Genomic DNA, 24,778 nt, shown 5'->3' on the forward strand with positions numbered 1-24,778 from the left:
CGTAGGTAAAAGGACTGGCCCCCCATGCAGTCTGTAAAGGCAAAGAGAAGTTTCTAACTTGCCCTGCTGTAGCAGTCAGGGCCTAGATCTACCTTTTATTAAAAGGGCAAAGAATGCCAGGTAGAGACCCTTGGTGTGCCCATTACTCACTGTGACCCAGTCACCCATGGCAGCCACCACTTCAATGTCTGCTGGTTGCAGCTTGCTGGCTGAGAGAAATGCAAAAGAATGAGTTGTTGGGGCATCTATTTGGAATGACATGCCAAAAATCTGTGGTTGGACTTTAGTTCCATAGGGCCCTAGTGCAGATTTGTCCAGGTTCAATGTTAAAAACTCTCATGCATTTCTGTCCATTCACAGTAAACAAGACAAGGATGTTTGTGCTCTCCTGGCTAATGTCCCTCCTGAGAGGATCCCATTCCTAAACTACATCCTTCACCATATCTAATCATTGATTATATGAATGGTATCCACCCCTGAAACTCCTTAATGAAGAGAGCTCAGTCCCCACTGAGAACCCATCAAACTATATTTAGTTTTCTATAAGGAGTCCAGGTTTTATCTGCACCTTATCTCGGAATCAGACAGAGTCTGTGTTTTTAAGGTCTCCCCATCCCTTGATATTTCAGCATTCAATAGAAATAGGAGTTATGCATTCACTCACCTGAGGATGGGGAATGTGGAGAAACCTTCAAATTCTCACAAAAAAAGTCACTACCCCAGTCCTAAATGAACAGAAAAAAAGAGTGTCTATCAGACTCTATAAGAATATTAGCCAGCAACACCAAGAGACACTACTAGCATAAGGAATGTTCAGTGGAGGATACTCTACATCCATGAAGAGGGTCTGTGAGGGGGGCATCTATGGTAGATGAGCTTAAAGCAATCAAGAGAGGAAAAATGATAGCCATCTAGTCTGTATGCATGACGCACATCATATGTAGGGGGGCCCCTTGTGAACTCTATTGGCTTTCCTGGTGCAGTGAGCTGATGTCCCCTCAAGAAATATTTTGGCCAGCAGGGCTGTTGGTAGAATTAATCATAACCCCTGCGTGGATCACTGACTATATTTCTGTTATATATGACATGGTGGTGACATTATACATATCTTTTCTTATCATTTAGCTTTGTCTCCCTTGCAAAACTACATGCCAAATTATGGCCTCAGTCAATGTGTACTCAGTGAAATTTTCAGTACCAAAAACTGCTAAAATTTCCCGCTGAGTAAATATATTTGCAACTCAAAGATGAGTCCAGTCAGCTACCTACAACTTGTTTTTCTGGTCTCAACTTCTAGGTGGTAATCAATAGCTTCTGTCCTCCTTGCATTTTACTATTCCAGAAGGCTGCAAAACTGTAGCAAAACCAGTTTCACTTTCTTTGTTATAAGAAGATTCCTTTCTAACCTAGAACATCTCTATGTCCCTTCCTTACCTTGGGATTCTTTTCACCTGTATTGGCTGGTTTTTTGTTATGTGTATTCTAGGGCCCAGTACCATTGAGATGTTCCATCTAAAGATTCTCTGATCTTTGTTTTTTCTAAATACCTTGCATACAAGAGTTGTACTTATATGTATCAGCCTGAAAAGTAAAATAGTCTAATGTCTATTGCAGATGCAGGTCCTCATACAATGTATTTTGTGTGGTCTCATTATTTCATATTTCATATTCATCCATTTGTGTTCCTGCTTTCCTTTCATGAAGGACAATGTCCCCACTAGAAGATGCTGCGATGCAAGACACCTGAAGCATATCTCCTTATCAAAATGGGGTTCACATCATACTCAGCTCTGATTCTTTACCCCATCTTAATAGGCCACGTATTAGTACATGGTGGCAGTCAGAAAATACTCTCCCCATAGCATTCCCTGGAACTGGATGGTTAGACACCAGGGTCTCAGAGCAGTTCTAGAATGGATGGTTTCTGAAGGCAGCATTTGTACCACCACCCACCCCCAATTCTTTTTTAGGAAAGGTCTCATTTGCATATGTTAATACTCTTAAACCAAACACATAGACAAGTTTCTCCCTCACAGCCAGAGATGTCATGGTGTTACCTGTTCTACTATCTGTGAGGGGTATTCGTAGCCACTATTTTTCTTCGTTTTCAGGAATGGGGCAGACTAAAAAATGAAAGAGAAAAGAAAGGAAGGAAGGAAGGAAGGAAGGAAGGAAGGAGGAAGGAAGGAGGAAGGAAAAGAAAGAAGAAAGAAAGAAAGAAAGAAAGAAAGAAAGAAAGAAGAAAGAAAGAAAGAAAAGAAAGAAGAAAGAAGAAAGAAAGAAAGAAAGAAGAAAGAAAGGAAAGAAAGAGAAGAGAGAAAGAAAGAAAGAAAAGAGAAAAGAAAGAAAGGAAAGAAAAAGAGAGGAGTGGGAGAGAAAGAAGAAAGAAAGAAGAAGAAAGAAAAGAAAAGAAAGAAAGAAAGAAAGAAAAAAAGAAAGAAAGAAAGAAGAAAGAAAGAAAGAAAGAAGAAGAAGAAAGAAAGAAAAAAAAAAAAAAAAGAAAAAAAAAAAAAAAAAAAAAAAAAAAAAAAAAAAAAAAGAAAGAAGAGAGAGAAAGAAAGAAAGAAAGAAAGAGAGAGTGGAAGAAAGAGAGAAAGAGAGAGAAAGAAAAACAAAGAAAAAAGAAGGGAGACAGGAAGGGCAGGAGGGAAGTAAGAAAAAGAGAAAAAAGAAAGAAACAAGAGAAAGGAAGAAAATATAAAAGAATGAATAAAAAAGAAAAGAAAGAAAGAGATAGAAAGAAAGAAAGAAAGAAAGAAAGAAAGAAAGAAAGAAAGAAAGAAAGAAAGAAAGGAAAGAAGAAGAAAGAAAGAAAGAAAGAAAGGAAGGAAGGAAGGAAGGAAGGAAGGAAGGAAGGAAGGAAGGAAGGAAGAAATAAAAAGAAAGAATAGTAAGAAATAAAGGAAATAAGAGATAAAGATTAGGAAAGAAAAAAATGAAGAAAGAAAAAGTGATGAGTTAGATGAAACCATTATAATAAATTAAGTAAATTATTCTGAACTTTATAGATTTTAACATGTGTCTGATCCATTTGAAATATCATATATAGATTTTATTCATTTTATGAGGGTTCTTCTAATGGCAAGGAAAGGGCTACACAATAAAATAAGGGAAATTTTCTTCCATCTGTATACGTCAGCATCTTTTGTGCTCGAATTTTCCTTCTCTTGGCTCTTGAGCATCTATCTTCCTGATCCTGACAGTGTTGTCTTTATTTTCTTTATGTTTATTAGTTAATATTATTATTTTTTTTCATGTTTATTTTGTGGGGGAGCAACACAAACACTGCTCAGAGGATACTTCTGGCTCTGCACACAGATATTGCTCCTGAATGGCTCAGGGAACTATATGGGATGCTAGGAGTCAAACCCGGGTCTGTCTTGGGCCGGCAATTGCAAGGCAAATGCCCTACAATTGTGCTTTCTCTCTGTTTCCTGTCTTTCCTTTTGATGTGATTTTTCTAGCAATAGTTTTACTCAATCAGCTCTGAGATTATGAGAAATTGGTTGCTTGTATTAGGTATGTCGTGTTCTCAAGGACTATTACTAGCTCTGTGCCTGAGGGTCACTTAGAGTAGAATAATCATAGAGAGGAAGGAATCAGGCCTAGAGGTTCCTGGGACTGTGGTTCTATAGAGAAAGACATGGTGAAACACTTTGTGCAGTAGTGAACACTCGAGTGCCCCATCTACACTGAGTGCCTTGCCTGTCCATTCTGAGAGTCTAGCCATGAGACTATTAACAAGTAGAGAAAGCAAAGCCTCCAGGAAGTGACTCCAGCCCTTTCTGGCCCGCATTGGAGCTGGAGGCCTCCATGTGCTACTGCCCTTCTATATTTATTTCTTCTCTTACTCTTCCTCCTGATCTTGAACAGTTTCTGTGTTCACTGCCTCCCTTCTCACATCCCATGTTCCCAACACTATACCTCTTTCTCATGGGGCTGGTGCTTCTCAAGTTAGAGCCTGGGCCCCAGACTGGCATGAGAACCAGCAGGTAGGAGCACAGGCATATAAAGGGGGATGCACTTAGATAGATACACGAGAAGTGGCAGGTATGCTCAGTCCAACCCCAAAGGGAACCTAGACTTAGGGGAGGTATTTATTCTTGTACTGCCACAAAGACGTCACTGGCCTGGAACTGATTGGCTTAAAGTCAACACTAAGAGCCTAGTTGCTGACAGAATGGAGCTGGAATGAAAACCATTCCTGTGTTTCCAAGTTTCAGATTATGCTGAAAACTACTTACTTTTCTCTTCCTACAAGAAGCCTGGAGCATAGTCCTGGGATTACTTTCTCAGGGTTCCTAAATTCCCTCATCTAAACAGTGCTGGCTTACTGCTAGCACTTCATTTCTTGAAGCTACTCTTGAAAAGGTCTTTCAGGCCTGTGCTCTATCAGAAGTGCTCATATCAGAACCATGGGATTCTCATGGCTCTCCATTATAAATTCTTCCTATCAGCTCCTAATGTCATTGCTAAAATAAGCCCTCCAGAAATCCCTTCCTTTCTTCACTCAAGGCTCAGGCTTGACATCCCTCTGCCCCCAGCCTTCTACAGATGAATCCCAAGCTTTAACTCTAACCTCCTTCTCTCCTTTCAAAAAATATACCAGCCCATTAATAACCCTCTCTTTCTTTCACCTTATTCTTTTTAGTCTCAAAATCCAATGGTTCCCAGTGAAGGGGGACAAGAAGAGATGGTAGAGAAGGAAGCCCTAGTTTCTGGGTAAGAATCTGAGCAAAGCAAGAGCACACCTATTACCTGTTGCATTCCTGGGCACATTAGAGAGTTTTCCACAGAAAAGTCGAATACTCTGGTTTTATTGCCTAAGTCTTCAAGCTGATTGGGAAAGAAGAAAGAAACATTTGAGTATATATCCCTGAGACCATCTTGAATTGAGAAAGCTCAAAACTTGAATTCAGGGCCATTGGCTGCCTCTTCTATTCCTGCCGTTTGCTAGGTGATGAGCAAGGGAACATCCTTTGCACTTCTAGGGCTAAACTTTAACAAAAATAATCCTGGTGCATCTCTGTAGGTCTCTTGAGACACACGAGATAAACTTGCCTATTCTGCCTTGCATGATATTGGGACTAAATTGTCCTGCCCAAGCATCTGTTTGCACAAACTGGAAGATTCTGGAATCCAAACCAGAGCTTCACCTTTTGAGCCTCTACAAATGGGCTCTTTCCCCTCTGTTATAGCTTGCTTGTGTCTATGACTCTAGAGCATTGTGCTCTCCAGATATTCCAATTTTATAGAACAGCATTCCAGGGATATCCCACTGCTTTTACCATATTATTCCACAGGGCATAAGCGAGCTTGCCATGTCCTTTTTGACTGATGCTGTGGCAGTCGATGGAGAAGTATGAACTATCACTTTTCCCATCCTGCAGGAGAGAAAGAGATTTCCCCATGGGCCTGTTGGTTTCAACAGTGGAAGCGGAGTTAAGGCCTCATGAGGGAGTTGATTCCTAGAATCTTCCACTTTCTACAGACTCCTGGTTAAAGGCATATAAATATTGGCCCATTAGGGCCTGATCCCCTCACCTATGGGACCATATCAATCCTAGAGCATTAGACGTGAGTGGTCCCAAGGTCATAACTTCTGTTCTGGCTCCAATATTCTCTTTATTTTAAAAAAGCAGTTTTCAATGTAGTTGGTGAACCTCTCAAGCAGTGCTCCAAATGCTTGAGACATTCCTCCCAGTGGTGTATATTATTCAGTAGTATTGGGCTGATGTTTGTATGATGTTTAGACCAGATACCATGCTACTCAGGTCACCCCATTCTGCTAACACTCTGGCCATATTCAAGAATTCAGGCAGTGTAAGCAGAGAAAAGGTGTGAGGGTCAGACCTTCAACACACAGGGAGCCTCCTGTAGTTTAGGCCTGTGTGTGCTATATAGCAATATTAGTCTAAGTTTGTTGTGATGAGATCCTTGTCCAAAGGAAACCTTGGCCCGATGCAGGAACAAACAGATAACTGTCTCATGAGAGGCTGCTCTGGAGTAGCTTCTTGCTCCAAAGAAACGCTCTGGGCTTAGGCAGAGCCATAAAGGAGCATTGTGCTCCAAGGAAACAGCCATGCTCACAGGACTTGCCCAGGGGGAGGGCTGGGTTACAAACCTCTCCATTAATATTTCTCCACAAAACAAGGCCCCTGGTTTCAAGCTCAGGGAAACAGATTCAAATGAGCTTTGCAAAACACCCACAGTTGGGAGAGCCAACAAGGGTGTGTCTATTGAGTGAAATTGGATCTCCAATAACCCCCATTGCTTCCAAAAAAAGTGGTCTGTGAAGCAGAGTCATTGAGACAAACTTCGACCTTGTCTGTTTGTTTAAAACTTCTGTGATTTTAGGCAGGATAGGATTTTAGCCACAACCTCCTAGACCCTCCATGATGGAGATTATGATAGGCCCTCAGAAGGCAATCAGAATGGGTTGAGATAGGAGAAACTTATACCATATGCTTAGTAGATACCAGTCAAATATTGCTATGGTGAATAAGGGTGCAAACACCTACATAGGCCACCTCTGTGATCCCAGATGTTCCAGGACTTGTGATATAGACTAGCATCTGGGTTTCCTACTGGTATCATCTTCTCAAAGGTAAAGAAGAGTTTTCCCCTTGACTGTACCCCCTCCAAGGCATCCCTTGCTAACAGGCCTTGGAACCCATGAGCTCAACTGGCACATACCTGTAAGGCAGGATTGATGATAGTGTCTAAAAAAGGCTGCAGTACCACAGTGAAGTCACTTTTTGTGTCATAGCGGCCTGACCAAATCAGATTAGTCAATATGATCTGCAATATAGATATGAGCAAGTTCATCACAGGCTCCAGACGGGACTGAGCCCAGTGGGATGGGGAGGTCAGCCCCGTCCCCTTGAACAGTAGCACATCCCTGGAGAACAAGTCAATGTGCCCTGGCAGGTGTTTTCCCTGAGTCGTGGGCATAGGCTGCACCAAACAGTGGTTGGAATCACTGCTAGCACTGAAGGGCCAGACAGCAAGTTCCACAGGATCTAAAGTCTGAAGATAGTCTCAGGAGGCTTGACCTGTGTCACTACTCTGTGCTATATCGGGGCACTGCACATTCAGCATGAAGGGAAGGAAAGGCACTCCCTGGTGTGCTCAAGTTACTGCCCCCTCAAGCACTCAATGAAGTGACCCAGAGCTGTTTCCCTTATGTCTGTGTACCTGGGTTCTTTTGAGACATTCAAGCTGAAGTGGTTGAGCATCCAAGGAGAAAGAGAAAAAAGTGTCCATCTGGACTCTTGTGCCTGAAATCTTGGAGCACCTTTAATCTCAGAGTGTCTCTTCAAGAAAACCGTGAGCTGGTGTGTTAAGCAAGAAGCATCTGGGGATTACCCAGTGTGATGATTTTCTGGATCTTACCTTATAGTAGATGGTAAAGTTCTCCAAGAGGAAGATATCATGGTGGCCTTCCAGTGGATACAGAACACAAGTACATCGGCTTCTGAACACAGAGGACCAAGATGAAACATGAAAAGTCAGTTAGGGACTGGTTCTGCTGCTAGTGTATGGGAGAAAGGCGTCGGTGACTTCTTTTGGTCTTATCCAGGAGAACCATGAGTAAAAGTCTATGGCCTTTGATACAAGTGGACATGGTAGTGTCTAAGATGATATAATCAGATTCCAGAGTACAACAAGCTTCCCTCCATTTTACTGAGCAAATGATTTTGATGACAATAGTACAGAGCCCTGAGACAATCTCCAGTGAGCCAGTGAATTATTTGTTCCAGTATGGAAAATGTTCAGTTAATTACACCTTCAACTACATCCCTGATGTACAACAGGGCCCCCTGATCCTCTTTTGCTTTATAGCAGTGATTCAAATCCCAACAATGTACTTGATGTGACAGGAGGCACATGAATAGAAAGTTCTTGACAGAGGGTTGGCCAAGATGTATTTTTCTGTGAAAGCACTCAATGGACATAGAAGCAAGAAATAAATTCACACTGGCTTTCATGCCACAATGGTAAGGAGGTTTTTGTTTACAAAAGATCCCTGACCCTTCATAAGTTTCTTCCCATTCAAGCACTGTGGGTATGTCGACTGGGAATAATGTTCATTTTCAAGGTTGAATCACTCTATCTTTCCAACATCAGCCTTAGTCTCAGCCTTCGGTTCCACTTTGCTAATGGCTCTGTCCTATCACCAAGATACCCACTGGTCACTTCCATCAGAGACAAGGTGTCCTAGGCTCCCACCTCCCTGTAAGCAATGCTAACCTCCCTCATGCCTTCACAGACAAGTCCCATACAGAGTGTGAGCCCTGAAATTAATGAGGGTGAGACTGTAGAGTTAGTGAGAGTAGTTAGAATAGTGAGAGGTTGGGATTAGATTATGGAAGTGCAGGAACAAAGACAGTTTGGAGAGCAATTAAAGTTTATGACAAAGAATGGGTGAAAGCAGATTACTAGTAAAGGTGAAGGCAGTAGAGAGAAGGGAGAGACATAACGAGCACTTCCCCAGTCAGAAAAACTACCTACTTTCTAATAACGCATTTCTTTGGGTGAGTCAGGAACATCTGCCGGTGCAACATGGGGTCAATAATGTACATCAGGCTGACCAGGGTTTTGGGCACCTAAAGACAAAACTTTTAATGAGGCAAGCAAAGCGCTACCTTTGTCCTCTTGCCCCAGGTTGTGCAAAAAGCTTCTGGAATCTCCAGATTTCTAGGGAGACATCAGGTATTCTTATAAGCCCATGATCTTGGAATATTCTGGATGCTGCGTATGGCAACCAGGGTAGAAATGTGAGTGTTCATCATTTTTGACTTATGAAAGTATTCTTTGTGCTTCTGGGAACAGGGCTAAAAAGACTAACTCCAGGCTACCCTGCTCCAAGTAGTGTCTAGCCTCAGAGACATCTAACTGTCCCCAGCAGACTGTTGCCAGAAAAGAACAGTGAATGACTCCTGTTCACACTGCTTCTCTGCCCCAATCCTCTCTGTTTCTAGGGGGATTCTGGATGGGACCATTTTTCCTTAGAAATAGACTCCAATCATTTCAAAGAAGGATTCCAATTCCTTGGCTTTCTCCTTTGGGAAAAAGGACCAACATCATTCCTCCTCCCCATTGATGGTGAGCTGTATGCAGCTTTCAGGGGGCCCCACCTACATAGTACTGCAGATAGTCCAAGCCATTTCGAATATATGTAGCAAATCTCTCTGCAGTATAAAATTCCTAGAATTGAATTTAAAAAAGAGAGAGAAAATGGTCAGAGTTGAAATGGGGAGGGGACACTATCCTATCTGCCTCTTATGATAGGTCCTGACTCTAAGGACTTTTCTTCCTCTAGAATTCTACTATCGATAATTCATCATGTCAAATCTGAGAGGACAATTGATCACTGACTCTTCCAAAATGGAGCACCCCAGAGACTATAATCTTTTGCCAGAGCCTATTTCAGTGGCAGACAGCTGATGGGCTGTAGTGTCTTTTGGTTTTGCCATTCTCAGAGTTGTAAGAAAGGGGAATAGAATTCCCAGTTACCTGACACTGGCTCACTCATCCCACTTAAGACCTGAAGATAAAACCAAAAATCTAGGTGCTATAATATGACCATGCAACTTGTATGTATCTTGAATGTTCTCAAACAACAGCTTGGATTGATCTTAAGTATTGCAGTAAAAAGGAATCACTAAAACTAATCCCAATCAGGAGACTTAAGGAGAACTGGTTCTAATCTCATTACCTTCCTATCACAGAAGAAACAAAAATCCTGGTATCCCATCATCACAGTGATGAGTTTCCAGTCTTGCGCATAATTTATGTCCTAAAGAAGATAAAAGAAGGAATGATTTTCCCATAAGCATTTAATAAAATCACCACAGCTTCATAGAAGTAATTCAACTCTTGCCAACTGGTAGAATTAGATTTTGTGAGTTGAAAGAATAGAAGTTCATTTTGAGACTACAAAATTATTATTTTTTGTTTTGACTTAAAGTGGTATTAATAATGATGCTTTATTGTATTTATAGTTCCAACATCATACACATCTCTAGTTGAAATATGTCCATAAGTACCTTAACATTGCTCCATCTGTCTTGCCACCACACCTCAACTCAGTTGTATGTTTTAGTTTCCTCATTATGTTGCATTTGAATATTTGTTTCTACCTCCCTGTATATGTTTAAGTCCCATATATTAGAGAGATCATTCTGGACACCAAGATAGATTTCTAAGATGATTGTGAAGAAAATATATCTTCCTTGTTAATATTAATCTCACTTACATTCATAGCTTTCATTCTATTCACCAGCCTCACGCATTGAATATGAAATAGTCTGAGGAGACAAATCAGGGTTTTTGTAACAAGTGAATTTTTTTTCTTCCTACCATAATTAGAACTTTCAAGAACATTACCATAACTAGACCATTCAAGGACATTACACAACAACTATATGAGCTGGGAAACATCTTTAGATTCAGGGACAATTAGCTATTTCCCTCTTCTAGAGAGTTCATACAGTACATAATCTTTGGGAAAATCACTAGTGTTATCCCTAATAAGGTTAGATAAGTGTATTTCCACTTGTTTGTCACTTATGTTCTCTTTTGTAAGGTTCACATTCAAACTCTTTTTGATATAAAACCAATATCTCTAAGTAACAAAAATAGATATTGGACCAGAAAATATTTCGACATATTTAAATATTTAAATATTAAATAAATTAAATATAATATTTAAATAAATATTAAATTTAACATTAAATTAAATAAAATATTTAAAATTAAATAAAATATTAAAATATTAAATTAAATTAAAATATTTAAATCCTGGTCAGGAAAAATTAATTTTGATGCTCAAACACATTATCATGAAAATGCTCATAATGATATAATTTCTTTTCCTCTACCCTCACTGCCACATCACAGACCTAGATAACACGTAATGGCTTTGACCATTCACTTTGCTGCATAGTGTCTACTTATGCGTTAACAAATGTATTTAAATACTTCCTCAGTCATAATTGTACTCAGCATATGTGCCTCAGTTTGTAGGTCATGGAAGATTTGATGGACATACTCCAAGCTGTCTCCAAGTTCAGGCCCCAGGCACATATCTGGGTGAGATGGACTCAAAAATTTCAGTCTAACCACCCATGTTCGGTCACCAGAAAAAGGTTCTGTTCATTCTTGTTTGATTGTTTTTTTGTTTTTGGGTCACACTCGGTGATGTTCAGGGATTGCTTCTGGCTTCTGTGCTCAGAATTTGCTCCTGGCAGGTTTGGGGGACCATATGGGATGTTAGGGACTGGACCCGGCTTTGTCCCAAGTTGGTAGCATGCAAGGCAAATGTCCTGCTGCTGTGCTGTTGCTCTTTTCAAAAAAAAGTTTTTTTCGAATCTGAGCAAGATGATGTTGGTTGTGTCTATCCCAGATATCATGTTTCTAAACAAGAGGCATTTCTTTTTCTTTAAATTAATATTTATTTAAACATCTTGATTACAAACATGATTGTGGTTGGGTTTCAGTCATGTAAAGAACACCCCCCTTCACCAGAAAAACATTCCCATCACCAATGTCCCAAATCTCCCTCTCTCACCCCACCCCCGCCTATACTCTAGACAGACTTTCTACATCCCTCATTCATTCACATTGTTATGATAGTTCTCAATGAAGTTATTTCTCTAACTACACTCATCATTCTCTGTGGTGAGCTTCATGTTGTGAGCAGGAACTTCCAGCCCCCCATTCTTTTGTAAGAGGCATTTTCTAAAGCTGAGTAAGTAGCTGCATGCTTCAGCTTTATCAATAACTGAAGTAAGGAGCACCAGCATAAAGGGTTAAAAAGGATGTGAGAACCATAGGGTTGAACTCCTTAAAGGATCATCATGGGTGACTAACAGTTCTGTTTAGGACCTGCTGGTTTCTCAACTCCATGCTTTGTTAACTCCATCAAAAGCTAAGGAAAGGGTTATCTTGTTGCCCACAGAAACCTCTGCTAAGTCTTGGCTTGTTTATCTATTTGGTTTATGATTTCAGTTCTTCTGGTACTCACATCCTATGAGGCAGACAGAAGAGTGAATATTTTTAACACTTATGCTATTCTGGGTTTCAAAAAATGTACTCTAAATTAGAGTTGGGCCATTAAGTGGAATGATTTGAAATAGTCCTCATGAGATCACCAAATTTTCATTTCCTTAGTAAAGCACTTGTCCAAGCCCATTCCTCAGAAGCAACAGCTGTGGACCAGGTTCCAAGTCATTGCTACCAGTGGGAAAATATCCCCTTCAAACATAAAAGTTATGTGACAATCAGAACCTATTAATTTCCCATATTGTATTCCTTACATCCCACTCCTAAATACCATACTGGGTTATTGCTGGGGGAGTAGCGAGATTCAAATAGGCTGCATCTTGTCTGTAAGTCCTGGTAACAGTCACGGAAGGGCCTTTAATATTACTGTTGAACTTCCGAAGGATATCTGGAAGAAAATAGAAAGCTTTCATGATGAAAAGCTAGGATACTCTCTTCCTTCTTTCCTTCCTCCCAAAAGTACTGATATCCTCCCTCACCAGCAGCCCCTTGTAGAGAGGGGCCCAAGCTCCAGGAGCATGTGCCCAACAAGTTGGGATCTCTCTGAGTTTAGAGAACATGATGATAGGCTGGGCCTATACAGGAAGAACTCCTCAGTCTCTGACTCTGTCTCTAGCCCTGCCCGTTGCAGTTATCTATGCTCATGTCTGATAAAGCATTTACCCACACAGTCCCCAGAGGTAAGGGGGACAAGGAAACAGACAAACATCCCTGCTGTTCACTTACTTGGTAATGTTTTCACAGAGGGCAGCTCACCGTCACCTCCCATACTGTTGGGAATGAGCAAGCCATGGAAAAGCAGAGTCAGTGCCTAGGTATTCATTAGCAGCAGGTACCACAGCTTCCTCCATGTCCCACCATAGCTCAGTGCTTGAGGCATGATGAAATCATTTTATTTGCTAGGTTTGTAGATGGATAGTAGGGGAGCACCAGGAAGCAATGTGAGTACCTTGTATGTAAAAGCAGCAGCAAAACACAGGGGCCACACCACTTTCCATATTCTATCTTGGGTTTTCCTTAGAGCCCCAAAGAATAGAGCAGGGATTCCCAAAAATTATCCAGCCTGCCAGGTGATTTTGCCACAGATGCTGTCCTGTTTAGTGGCCAACTTGGACCAGGCCCACCGTGCTGTGGGTTGTGGGTTATACTCTGACTACCCCTCCTTCTTTCTGTCTCTTTTCTCCTCCTCTCAGTCTCAGGCAGGGTCAAACTATAGCCTGCCAAAAGCAGTTCCAGGATTCCCATTGAAACATTAGTGTTTGTTGACTTAAATTTACTTGTCCTTCATTTTAAACATTGTATTTGTTCACTTTCTGGTTTTTACTTCAAAATGAAATAATGCAGTGCACACAAGAATTTGTTCATAGCTTTGTTCTTTTAAAAAAATCACAGCCCATTCCTCCAATGGTCTGAGAGATAGTAAATTGACCCCTTGTTTAAAAAAATTTGTGGACCCCAGGTATAGAAGAAGACAAAGACAAACATTTACCTAAATGCCACTCCCCGAAATTCTAAAAGGTTAGAGTAATCATAGCGTTTAGTAGAGCCAGCTCCTCTTCCAGCCTTAAAGAAATATCAAAAGATACAGGTCAATCAGCAAATCTTAGAAATGAGAGACTGGCAATAGGCTCTGATCCTCTTGCCCTCTGTGAAGTTCTGTGAACTCTCAAGAGAGTATTGGACATGTGTTCAGAGTGTGGGGATTAGGTTGTCAAGCCTGTTCTATTTCCAGGAATTAGAAATGATTGAATAGTGACCATCACAGTGTTGGAGTACACTCCTTCACTGGAAAGACCAACCATTATTTGTTCTGAGAGTCTCAGAAATGATTTTTTTCTCAAGGGAAAAGGAAACAAAGGAAACTGGAATGTCTTAATATGTTTAGTATAGTTTCATATTCACTTGTATAGTTTAAAAGTGCCTTTTGGTGTCCAAACCGTCATCCTCTGAGGTATTTCAATACAATCCTGAACATGGTTTTTCTTGAGCAGATGGCTTCAGAATGCCATTGCGTTCATGTTCTCAGATGCTCTGACTAAAGGGACAGGACAACAAGGAGTTCAGAAGTGTGAGCTCTGCAATGACATGGTTACAGAACTGGGTATCTCCCTTCTAGTTTCCCCATCACACTTCTTGCCCCAGATACTTACAATTAAATAATCTCCCAAAGCAGCAATAACTTTGATGTCTCCTGGTTTCAAGTAATCCACTGGAAAGACAGAGAATGATATTTGAATCGGAGGGAGGCAGGCAATTTGCATTCAGAATCTAGTGCTTCCTGCATGTACACTGGGCCAGTAGGTCACTTAGGACCAAAATCCCATGGATCACGTATGAGTTTATATCAGGGTTCTTCAAACTACGGCCCGCGGGCCACATGCGGCCCGCAGAGGAATCTGCTCTGGCCCGCCAGCAGTGAGCGCTGTTTGATTGCCAAGATACCTGCCAGCATATATACTCAGTGTCACGGTTTCTCAGGAATGACGTCAACTGTCTCCGCCCACGGCATGTTGTGTGTTGGGAGGGTTGGCATGAGGGCGGTGTTGAGAGGGACACTGATGGATGCGCCCTTGCACCTGACATGCGTGTTGCTGATGACGTCACTGGAGGGTGCTGGACACCGCATGGTGAGGAGTACCACATGTGGTTGACTATATGATGTAAAAAGGCGCCTGCTCTACCCCCAGGCAACGTGGTGTCTGTGTGCTGTGCCTCCCTGTCAGTGAGGTTTTCCTCCACTCCTTCCACTGCCAAAGGTCAGTCAAAAGTGCCATAGAAATAAATTTTTGCCAGATGGGGGTTTCTGCCCGATTGGTTTGTGGGTGACTCAAAGGAAAATTTCCCTTTGAGGTGGTGAGGCGCTCAGTACTGAAATCAAAGTTAGGGGGTGGGCAGTGGTTGGGAGGTTAGGGGTTCGGTGCTGAATTGCTCATGTGGAAAATTAGGGGTTCAATGCTGAAGCATTTTAAAGGGGTTACATTGAAAATTTTATATGCATTTTGTAATTCCTTTTCAGTGATCACATGCTGATTCCGAACATATCAATTTGGGCATTATTAGGGGAGAGATAACTGAACTATCAGGGGACTGAGCTGGTCTGATTAGAAACGCCTGCAAGGGGTAAGTGTTCCACATCAGGGATTAATGAGTGGTTCATTACACTGTGTGTATATATACACACATATTTGTATTTCACTAATATCAGTTTGGAATCCCTAGGAAACAATGATGTCAAGAAAAAGAAAAATTGATGACGAGTGTAGGATATTCAAAGAACAGTGGACTTACAATTACTTTTTTCATATGGTACAAAGAAAAAGCTGTGTGTCTGATATGCCAGAATATAGTTGCTGTTCAAAGAATACAATTTGCGACACCACTATCAAACTCAACATAAAGATAAATATGATTGTTTGGTTGGAGAAGTGAGAAAAGATAAAATATTACAACTGAAACATACACTGACGACTCAGCAAAATACTTTTGTGAAGCAGAAGCAGTTAAATACTTCCTCACTGCGGGCAAGTTTTCAAGTTGCCAAGCTAATAGTGCACAATGGCAAACCACTTGTGGAGGGAGAATTTGTTAAAGAATGCCTTATTTCTGTTGCCAAAGAGATGTGTCCAGAGAAGGCCGATTTATTTAGTACAGTGAGCCTTTCAGGAGTTACAATGACACGAAGATTGAAGAAATGGGAGAAAATTTGCTGCAACCAGTTACAAAACTCTGCAAAGAAACTTTGCTATTTTTCCTTGGCACGCTGACGAAAGCAATGATGTTCGTGATTGTCTGCCCAACTTCTCATTTATATGTGTGGGACAAATGAGTATTTTGAAGTCACAGAAGAGGCTTGCTGCACTGCAAAGGTATCAAAGGTACAACCATAGGAGTGGATATATTTGAAAAGGTTTGCCAAACCGTGAATGGTTTGGAGTTGGACTGGGTTAAACTAGTCAGTGTAACAACTCATGGTGCTCCTAGCATGGTGGGGTCGTAAGAGAGATGAGTAATTGCTCACATTACACAAAAGATGGACAAAACAAACCATCCTCATCCAATTGCCATACACGCCTCTCCACCAACAAGCGCTGTGGTTGCAAATCACTGAAGTGGGACTCTGTTAAGAAAATTGTGGTATCTTGTGTTAATTACATTAGAACTCATGCACTAAACCACAGACAATTTCAGGAATTTCTATCTGAAGTAAATGTTTTCCCATGAAATGTTCTGTACCACACAAAAGTCTGTTGGCTGAGTAGAGGGAGAGTTTTGAAACATTTCTATGACTTACTTCTGCAGATTACTAGCATTGCTACTTTTAGAAAACCAAGAAGTACCAGAGCTCAATGATCAGAATGAAATGGGCAGCCTTGCCTTTCTGACAGATAGAACAGAAAGCTACTCAACAGTTTCAATCTGCAACTTCAAGGCAAGGGGAAGCTCATCTGTGATATGCATCACATGTGAAAGCATTGAAGTAAAATTAGGGCCTTCTCATCAAACAAGTACAGGAAGAAAACTTCAGTCATCTCCCAACAACTCAAAACCTGTCAGCAGACCAAACCACTATGGTTGCATTCAAAGGAAACATGTCTGCTTACTAGAATTTGTGCAAAAGGAGTTTCTAATTTATATTCAATAGAGCTTCATCTCCATGAACAGGACATACAGCATTTTTTGTAACCCATTTTCTGTTGAGATTGGAAAATGTCCTTACAATTTACCAACTGGAACCTGGCTGAACTGCAGAATTGCGACTCTCTGAAGACACCATTTAAGTCAAGTAACCTTTTGAATTTCTATGCATCTCTTCCTCTGAGACATATCCAAATATCAGGAACCATGCACTCAAAATGGTAACCATCTTTGGTACACTTATGGCCTGTGGAACAAGACTTTTTCAAGAATAAAACATCTGCAATCTCCAATAAGATCAAGATTAACTGATGCCCACTTGCATCACTTGTTACGGCTGGCAGTGACAAATATGGAACAGGACATTGACCATCTCATTAGCCAAAAGCAGGCCCACAGTTCCCATTGAAATACTGGTGTGTGATCTGTTTATATAAAAATGGTTTTCATTTTATTTATATAAGATGTGCAGTGTGAGTAGAAATTAGTAGCTCATATAGTCCGGCCTTCCAGCTATCTAAGGGACCGTAATCCGGCCCCACTTTAAAAAGTTTGAAGACCCCTGGTTTATATGGTCCACTTTTCCCTCTGAAAGACAGAGAGAGGACAGAAAAAAACTTGTCTAGTGGGCATGAAACTTGTCTCGACAAGACTGAACTTTGATCTTAAGCAACCCAGGTGGTTCTTGAGCACAACCAGGGAACACCTATGAGTGCAGAGCCAAAAGGAGTCCTGAGATCCACTTCCTGTGGCTGACAAAACAGAAAACATATAAAATAAAAATGAAACACAGGGAAAAAAACCCTAGATGCCTGAGAGGGCTGTGCCAAAGAGAGAGACAGACAAACAGAGACAGAGAATGACACAAAGAGAGAGTGAGGGAGGGAAGGTGTGAGAGATGTAGTGCAAGAGGGAGGGAGAGGGAAGAAGAAAGGGAGACATTGATGGATAAATTGGAGGGACAGATGTCATGTCAGCTAGGAGATGACAGCTTTCACCTGAGGGCAAATGTGAATGAGCCCCCATGAGGTGAAAGTCAGGAACAGACAGAAGAAAAGATAGTCGCCCATTTTCAGAGCATTTTGGGTTTTCACCAAAAATCTCCATTCCATGTCAATCCATCTTCTGAAGACTCCAAGGAACACTCACATCTAATCCACCTCAGGTATCACAGTTTCCCTTGCCTTGGCCATGAATATCAATCTGGGTGACTGGTTCCTGTGGGACTTCCCTGACTCTCACCAGACTTCTAGGCCTTAATAAGGTTATAGTCAGGTTGTGACCCAGACACACCTGAGTCTCTTAAGAATTGCAGAAAAGGAAGGACACCCAGAAAGAGCTTTGCTATTGTCCATAGCAACTGACGAGGATAAAGTCAGCTGGGAAGGAAGGAAATCACTACAGAAAAGTGTGGACAATGCAGTGAGTGACTCTTTCAGATGACCAGCAACAGGAGAGGCTACCAAGTCTCCCTTGGGTAAAACATGCCAAGACTTGTCACAGATTTCACTGGAATGGATTCCAATCTTGATAAGAATTGGAGGCTTACCTGAGATAGGGACGTTCTTAGATGGACTCATGTCTGGGCATTGGATAACATCCTGAGAAACCTAAGGATGGGGAAAAAATCAAAGCATCTCAGGTTTGAAAGGATTAGAAGCACCAGAGCGAGCTCTAGCCCAGATAACTGGGCCCACCTTGAGGATGAGCCTAAAGGAGCATTTGAGGATGGCTCCATCGTAATCTGAAACACCAGTCAGATTGTGATCTGTTACCTAGTTCAGGACCCTCTGTGAGAGTAATCAGATCCCATATTACTCAATTTATTCCTTGTTTCTAATTGGTTGGAAACATCTTTGAGTGTACAACCTTGAATTGGAGTATAGGCCATATAATCCAACTTCTGGATGTGGTCTGTTCCTTCCTAATAAATAGGTGTATTTTAGGAAAATGTCCTTTTTGCATTTCGGGACTTTCCACTGAGCTTGCTGCTTCTTAAGGGACAAAAGCTTACATGTTGGCATTCCTGAATCCATTTCTATTTGTGTGTGTGCACGGATTATTTTCTAGATCAATGTTTGCTTGGAGACCTATGACTCCCCAGTGTTCTGGCTTTAGAATCCAAGGATTAATTCTTTATAATCCTCCATGATCCAAAGAGAGAACTACCATAAGTTACTATCATGACTTACCACCCCAATGGGACTTTCTGCACCCCTGATGAGTTTCCCCAGTTTTGTAAGTACTGCTCCTCAATAGTGTTCAGCTGAGATGGGCAATTGATTGGCAATTCCAGGTTCATTCTGAGGGCACCTTGTGCCCCTTATTCTCTTTGATAAGTACATGTATGATCTTATTTGGGAGGGAGCAGTGTTAGCCACAGCAGGCAGGGTTATTGAGATCTATGAACTGAAATCTAGAGACACCTGGATTAAGTTAGAAATTGCTCTTGTCAGGATTGGGGGATCATATGGGATACCGGGTTTGAACCTATGTCAGTCCCTGGTTGGTTGCTTGCAAGGCACAGTTCCTACCCATTGTGCAATCACTCAGGCCCTGAGTGTGGGCACTGCCAAGAGTGGGGCATGCCAAGAGTGAGGCCATTGCCAAGGCAAAACCTAATGGAAACCCCTGACATGTTTCTCGTGCCCCCTATCCTGCAAAGTTGGCCACACAATGACTGTCACCCAAATGTAAAAATAAGCAGCTCCACGCACACTGTTCTTACTCGTCATCAGGTATGGTTGTGCCTGGAAGAAAGAAGAGGAAGCTGATACAGTTCTCTGCAGCGTGCTTTGTGTCACCAACCCTACCCTGAGCCCAAATTGAGAACTGATGACCTAGACATCTTCATTATCCTTCTCCCCTACTCTAAATTTCCTAGTCCCTACCCTATAGGCTGAGTATACTGGTTTTCTGCACTGGGACAACAGTTCAACTCACAAGAGCAACTAGAATAAAGTCTCATGACTCCCAAGAAGGCCAATCTGTTCTCTCCCTGCTACCATGAAAGCTATGGTGTGTATTCACTCTAGTTCGTAGTCTACTCAAAGTTTTTGGAAAAGCTAGTGTAGCCCCACATGAGGTCCTCAAGACACCCATGACACTCTCTCCTTCCATCACTGGGCTCCTTTCTACACAGGAAAAAAAAGTCAGACAAAAATTTTTAATTGGCCAGCTCATCTAGGGGTTTATATTCTTCAGCCAGAGTATCTCTGAAAATAAATTGAAAGATATTGTAAATATACCACAAAGCACCAAGCATCTTTCTGACAACTTGGGTCTATAAATGCAACCCAAGTTATCAAAAATGCATAGAATGACCTTTCTGCTGAGGTGCATGCCTCGTCTCATCTCTCAGAAAACTTGGAAAAAAACGTGGTGGAGCAAATAGGGTAAGGCGCAAAGTCCTTCGATTTACAGTTTCCTGGGATCTCTGTCACAAATATTTTTATCGTGGATGACATCTTATTTTGCCATGGGACCTTTTCTTGAGAATGTTATCACAACTATCGGGCCCTCCCTTCCTCTAACTTTCTGCCCTACTGCTCATATCAGAATGCCAGCTATAAATTGCTAACATTGCTCTCTTTCTGCTTAAAAGCTGCTTTGTGCAGCTCAGACTTTTGCAGGTTCACTGTGACACAAAGGCATCCCAGATGTTCTTAATCCTTACAGCAACTAGGAGTTAGCATCCCTCAAAATACAAGATATAAAACTTGATTCTGATTAACCAGAATCAGAATAAGACAGAAAAGTGAGTACTAAGGGGACTGCTGAGGACCTTGATGATAGGCTTTCAAAGACCAAATTATAAGCTTTCCCAAGAACCGGAGAAGAAATGGATTCACTCTACCTGTGTGGGACATGCAAAAACAATATTGCCTGTAAAATTATGCATCCTGGACTTCTGTCCCACAGGTTCTAGCTAAGAAAAGAAATGAGAAGGTTGGAATTTATGAAGAGGTATTATAAGGGAAAGGTTGGGGTGCAGGTGAGGACTAACTTATAGTAGGCACAAATAAGACATGGGGTTTCAGTACAGTGGAGAATATGCTGCTGTTGAAGGCTGATATAGGTTTGAGCCTGTCCAATAAATTGCTTCCTTGGGGCTTGCTGTAAGTTACCTATGAATGTAGAACTATAGGTAATGGCTGGACATATTAGTGTGTTTCCCAAAGAAAATGAAAAAGAAGACATGGGGCTTTTATTGTTGGGAAGAAATTCCAGCCTTAAAATGGATCTCTAAAGTTTCTGGCCATTTCCCCAAGTCTTTTCTGTACCAGAGGGAGAAATCTTCATCCCACACCCTGACACCTTACCATGCTGTTCCAGAGGGCACTGGCTACATGGCCAAGTGTCTTCTGACTGAAGTGGAAACAATCGGGGTCAAAGTAAGTCAGGTCAGGCAACCCCTCCTATTTACAGGGAGCAAGAGGGGCTATGCTGAGATGATGGAGGACACAAAGTACACTCAGAAATAATGAAACATTAGCTTTCTTTACCTCAGTCCTGGGCATTTCAAACCTTTCCAAGAAGGGCTGCAGGACCACGGTGAAGTCATGTCTTCTGTCATAGTGCCCGTTATAGATCAGATCCTCTACAAGCCTCTGCAGAAGGAGAAGAAATCACGTGAGGCCAAAAGAATTTACCTCGGCTTCTGTAGGATTAATCTCTTTCTCCGCATCATTCAACAGCTCACCTAGGAGAGAAATTTATCTGCAAATAATCTCAGCTCCTCAGGCTCTAGCTCCCTTTCAACCCAAACCCAGTCCCAGACACTTGACATAAGATATGGTAATTGAAGGAAAGGGGAAAGAGTGTCATGGTTTTCATATCCTTTAAATTGACTTTGATTAGGAATCTTGAAGGACCATAGCAGCACATGTCATTTTCCTTGGATAATTCTGTCATTGATGTATTTCCCCCTATTTGTTCAGATAATTAAAAGTGAGTTAATAATAACCTAGTACAATTGCTGCTTACTTTTTGATTGGTCACACCTGGCAGTTTCCAGGGGTTACTTCTGGCTCTATACTCCTGGCTGATTCAAGGGGACTATCTGGATGCATTGAAATGAACCTTATTCAGCTGAATTCAATGCAAGTGCTTTATCACTATCACTCTGAAGCCCACACTTGCTTCTACCACATGTGTAGCATGTAAGATGTATGCCTGGGTGGATACGTGTTCCTGAGTATGCCCACTCCATGGTGAAAGCTCAGAAAGTCTAGCATATATAATGTGATAGAGCCATGATTCCCACAGCTAATACTTAAGACTCAGTGGCATGAGAACCATTGCCCCAATTCTGACCCCCATGTGTCATACTCTGACAGTTCACCACTTGCCAGAGTGACACCATTTGGGGTTACAACCCTGGGCTGTAAAGGGATGCCAGGCTAATGTGCCAGGGAAACAGGATGTGAGAGGACCCAAGGCCAGCCTGAGAGAAAACTAGAATGCTGACTCCAACCCTGATCTCTAGGGAATCTTCTCTAGCCAGTGGCTCCATGAAGGGAAGAATGGGTCCAATTTCTTCTAGGGAAGATTTTTGCCAATTGAATATCTGTGGGAATTTTCACCAATCCTTTTTTATCTCTTGTGAGCCCTTCATCTGTATCTTCATCTAGTATAGAGGGTGTTCAACAAGACCTTCCTATCCCTTAAATCCCCTCTCAGTGCTACTGTTAATCTCAGTATTTGGCCCCAAGGAATCACAGAATTTACATTCTAAATAGCAGAGCAATGTTGTGAAGTGTGTCTTGCACACTAGGTATTTAGTATAAGCATCTTTTGTTGTTGTTGTTGTTGTTTTGGTATTTATTTTTGGGCCAAACCCGTTGATGCTCAGGGGTAACTCCTGGCTATGCGCTCAGAAATCACTCCTGGAGTGGGGAACCACATGGGATACTGTGGGATTGAACTGCGATCTTTCCTAGGTCAGTGCATGTAAGGCAAACACCTGACAGAATGTGCCACTGCCCTGGCCCAGTACGAGCATCTTTTAAAAGTATTATAACACCTGCATCTAAGCAGAAATTTGGAAATAAAAGGAAACCAGGAGAGGGCATGAGGTACATGTATCCTTTACGAGGTAATGACATTGCCCCTAGCAGTGTTCGACAACCTTTTTTTTCAACTGAGCCAAAATATCACCAAAACCACGATTGAAATTTTATTTTGAGAGCCACACAGGTGCGCGCACTGACAGAGGCTAGGAGCGGAGTCCTGACTCCTGGAGCGGCCCCCATGAACACAGAAGAACCAAATTAAAAGTGTAAAGAGCCACATGTGGCTTGTGAGCCGCAAGTTGCTGACCACTGCTAAGAGTTGCTAGGGAGTAGCTCTATTCCAGGAAGTTCATGAACACATCAGGAACCAAGCCCAAATAGTGCTTGTGTGTCATCCAGGAAGGATGAAAGTCTACTTTTGATGATGAAAGTTTCAAGGGACTACTTTGAGGACTTTTTTTGTGGTTTTTGGTTACTTCTGGCTATGTGCTCAGAAATTGCTCCTGGCTTGGAGGACCAGATGGATGCTGGGATCGAATCGAGGTTCGTACTGGGTCACCATGTGCAAGGCAAATGCCCTAACCACTGTGCTATCCCCTCCGGTCCCCCTTTGTGGACATTTTGCCATTTACCTGATACTTCTTATTGAAGTTAACAACTTGATCAAATTCTTGGGCACCTTCATTAAACTTCATGACACAGGGACATAATTTCCTGCAGGGAAAATCAAGGATCTGTTCTTATCTGACCAGCACTGATTGCAGGCATAAGAAACTCAGAATGCATCTAACCTGAGACTCAGAATATTTTTCATTTGGAAGTATAAGAAGTCAGGACAAAGAGGCTGGTCAGGACAAGGAGAGGGTATCAGGGCTGAGATCGATGCCCTGGAATAACATGCTAACAGAAATTCATCATTCTACAGCCATCTACCTACTCAGTATCTTCATGCCATCTTCATGGGAAATATGTGGTCTGCATCATGTGATATTTGGCATGGATCTTTAGGGAAATAGCTAAGATGCACTGTCCCTTCCAAGAGCTAATATAAACTTGCTGAATCATTCATCAGACCTGTAATTAACTTCTCTATATCCCATATTTTGCCTGCAGTGAATCAAGTGCAGTGACATCTGGGGAAGTGGTTCATGAATAATTTCCAGAAGATCTTCCAGGGCGGTGTGATGGAACTGAAGAAAGCTACAGGTTTAACATAACAGGGGCATTTCAGTGAACTTTTTAAATTGACCATACACAAGCTGACCTTTGGAGAAATTAGTCCTTCTTCCCCAGTGAACCAAATGATAATCTGCAACACCAGGACAGCAGCATAGTTGATTTGTTTATCCAGACATCAAGGACAGCTGAAGCCCATACTAGGGCCAGGGAAACAGGAGGATTCTCATCCTAGTTGTTTTAAATTTGAAATCAGATTGCCTTAGCATCCCTCACACTGTATTCCTTGGGTTTTGTAACTAGTAAAAATAGACGTCTGCTGAGGGGATCTTGGGGACTTTAGAAATATGGAAAGAAGCTTCCATCTCACATTAGTTTGATCTCGAGGACAAATGTTTTCTGTCTCCTTGTATATCGCCTTCAGGCTGGTAAGTCTCCAGTGGTGATACAACATTCACCACCATTCTGGGAACCTGAGCAAAGAGAAATTGATTTGCTGAAAGATCCCACGCTGGGTGTACCAGTCTCTCGATCTGCATCAGGATCATTCCTTTTTTCTGACTCTGAGGTCTATGGCTGACCCTGAGGTGTCTGAGGTCTATGGCTGACCGTCTCTCAGTTTTCTGGACTCATGCACTGACTGTCCTTCCATCTCTAGCTCCACTGCTTCTTGATGCTAACTCTTACTCTTGGTCTTCATGAAAGAAACTGGCATGTAGGAACCAACTGAAAAGCATGTCTGCCATCAAGCTCTTTTTTTTTGGAAGAAACATCAGTCAGGCCCAACCTTCATACCTCTCCCTGGAGAATGTCCAGAGCATGCTGAATGCCATTTTGAAGGATTTCAGGAGTAACATTGAACTACAAGAGAAAAAAAATATCTC

The 24,778-nt window shown here is 41.8% G+C and overlaps 1 protein-coding gene across 1 annotated transcript in view; it reads right to left on the reverse strand.

Annotated features, from left to right (window-relative positions):
- LOC126024307 (phospholipase B1, membrane-associated-like) overlaps nucleotides 1-24,778 on the reverse strand; it is a 101,581-nt gene that overhangs the window by 42,516 nt on the left and 34,287 nt on the right. Inside the window, exons 15-28 of the mRNA XM_049784695.1 lie at nucleotides 24,690-24,755; nucleotides 23,351-23,407; nucleotides 21,210-21,314; nucleotides 21,027-21,122; nucleotides 18,168-18,314; nucleotides 13,559-13,632; nucleotides 12,796-12,839; nucleotides 12,341-12,457; nucleotides 8,649-8,754; nucleotides 6,697-6,991; nucleotides 5,289-5,384; nucleotides 4,759-4,836; nucleotides 665-725; nucleotides 93-209 (exon numbers count right to left, since the gene is read on the reverse strand). Coding sequence (XP_049640652.1) covers nucleotides 93-209; nucleotides 665-725; nucleotides 4,759-4,836; nucleotides 5,289-5,384; nucleotides 6,697-6,991; nucleotides 8,649-8,754; nucleotides 12,341-12,457; nucleotides 12,796-12,839; nucleotides 13,559-13,632; nucleotides 18,168-18,314; nucleotides 21,027-21,122; nucleotides 21,210-21,314; nucleotides 23,351-23,407; nucleotides 24,690-24,755 — 1,459 coding nt within the window. The remainder of the gene's footprint in view (nucleotides 1-92; nucleotides 210-664; nucleotides 726-4,758; nucleotides 4,837-5,288; nucleotides 5,385-6,696; nucleotides 6,992-8,648; nucleotides 8,755-12,340; nucleotides 12,458-12,795; nucleotides 12,840-13,558; nucleotides 13,633-18,167; nucleotides 18,315-21,026; nucleotides 21,123-21,209; nucleotides 21,315-23,350; nucleotides 23,408-24,689; nucleotides 24,756-24,778) is intronic.

This window comes from Suncus etruscus, chromosome 12 (assembly GCF_024139225.1).
Source record: "Suncus etruscus isolate mSunEtr1 chromosome 12, mSunEtr1.pri.cur, whole genome shotgun sequence".
Taxonomy (NCBI): Eukaryota; Metazoa; Chordata; class Mammalia; order Eulipotyphla; family Soricidae; genus Suncus; species Suncus etruscus.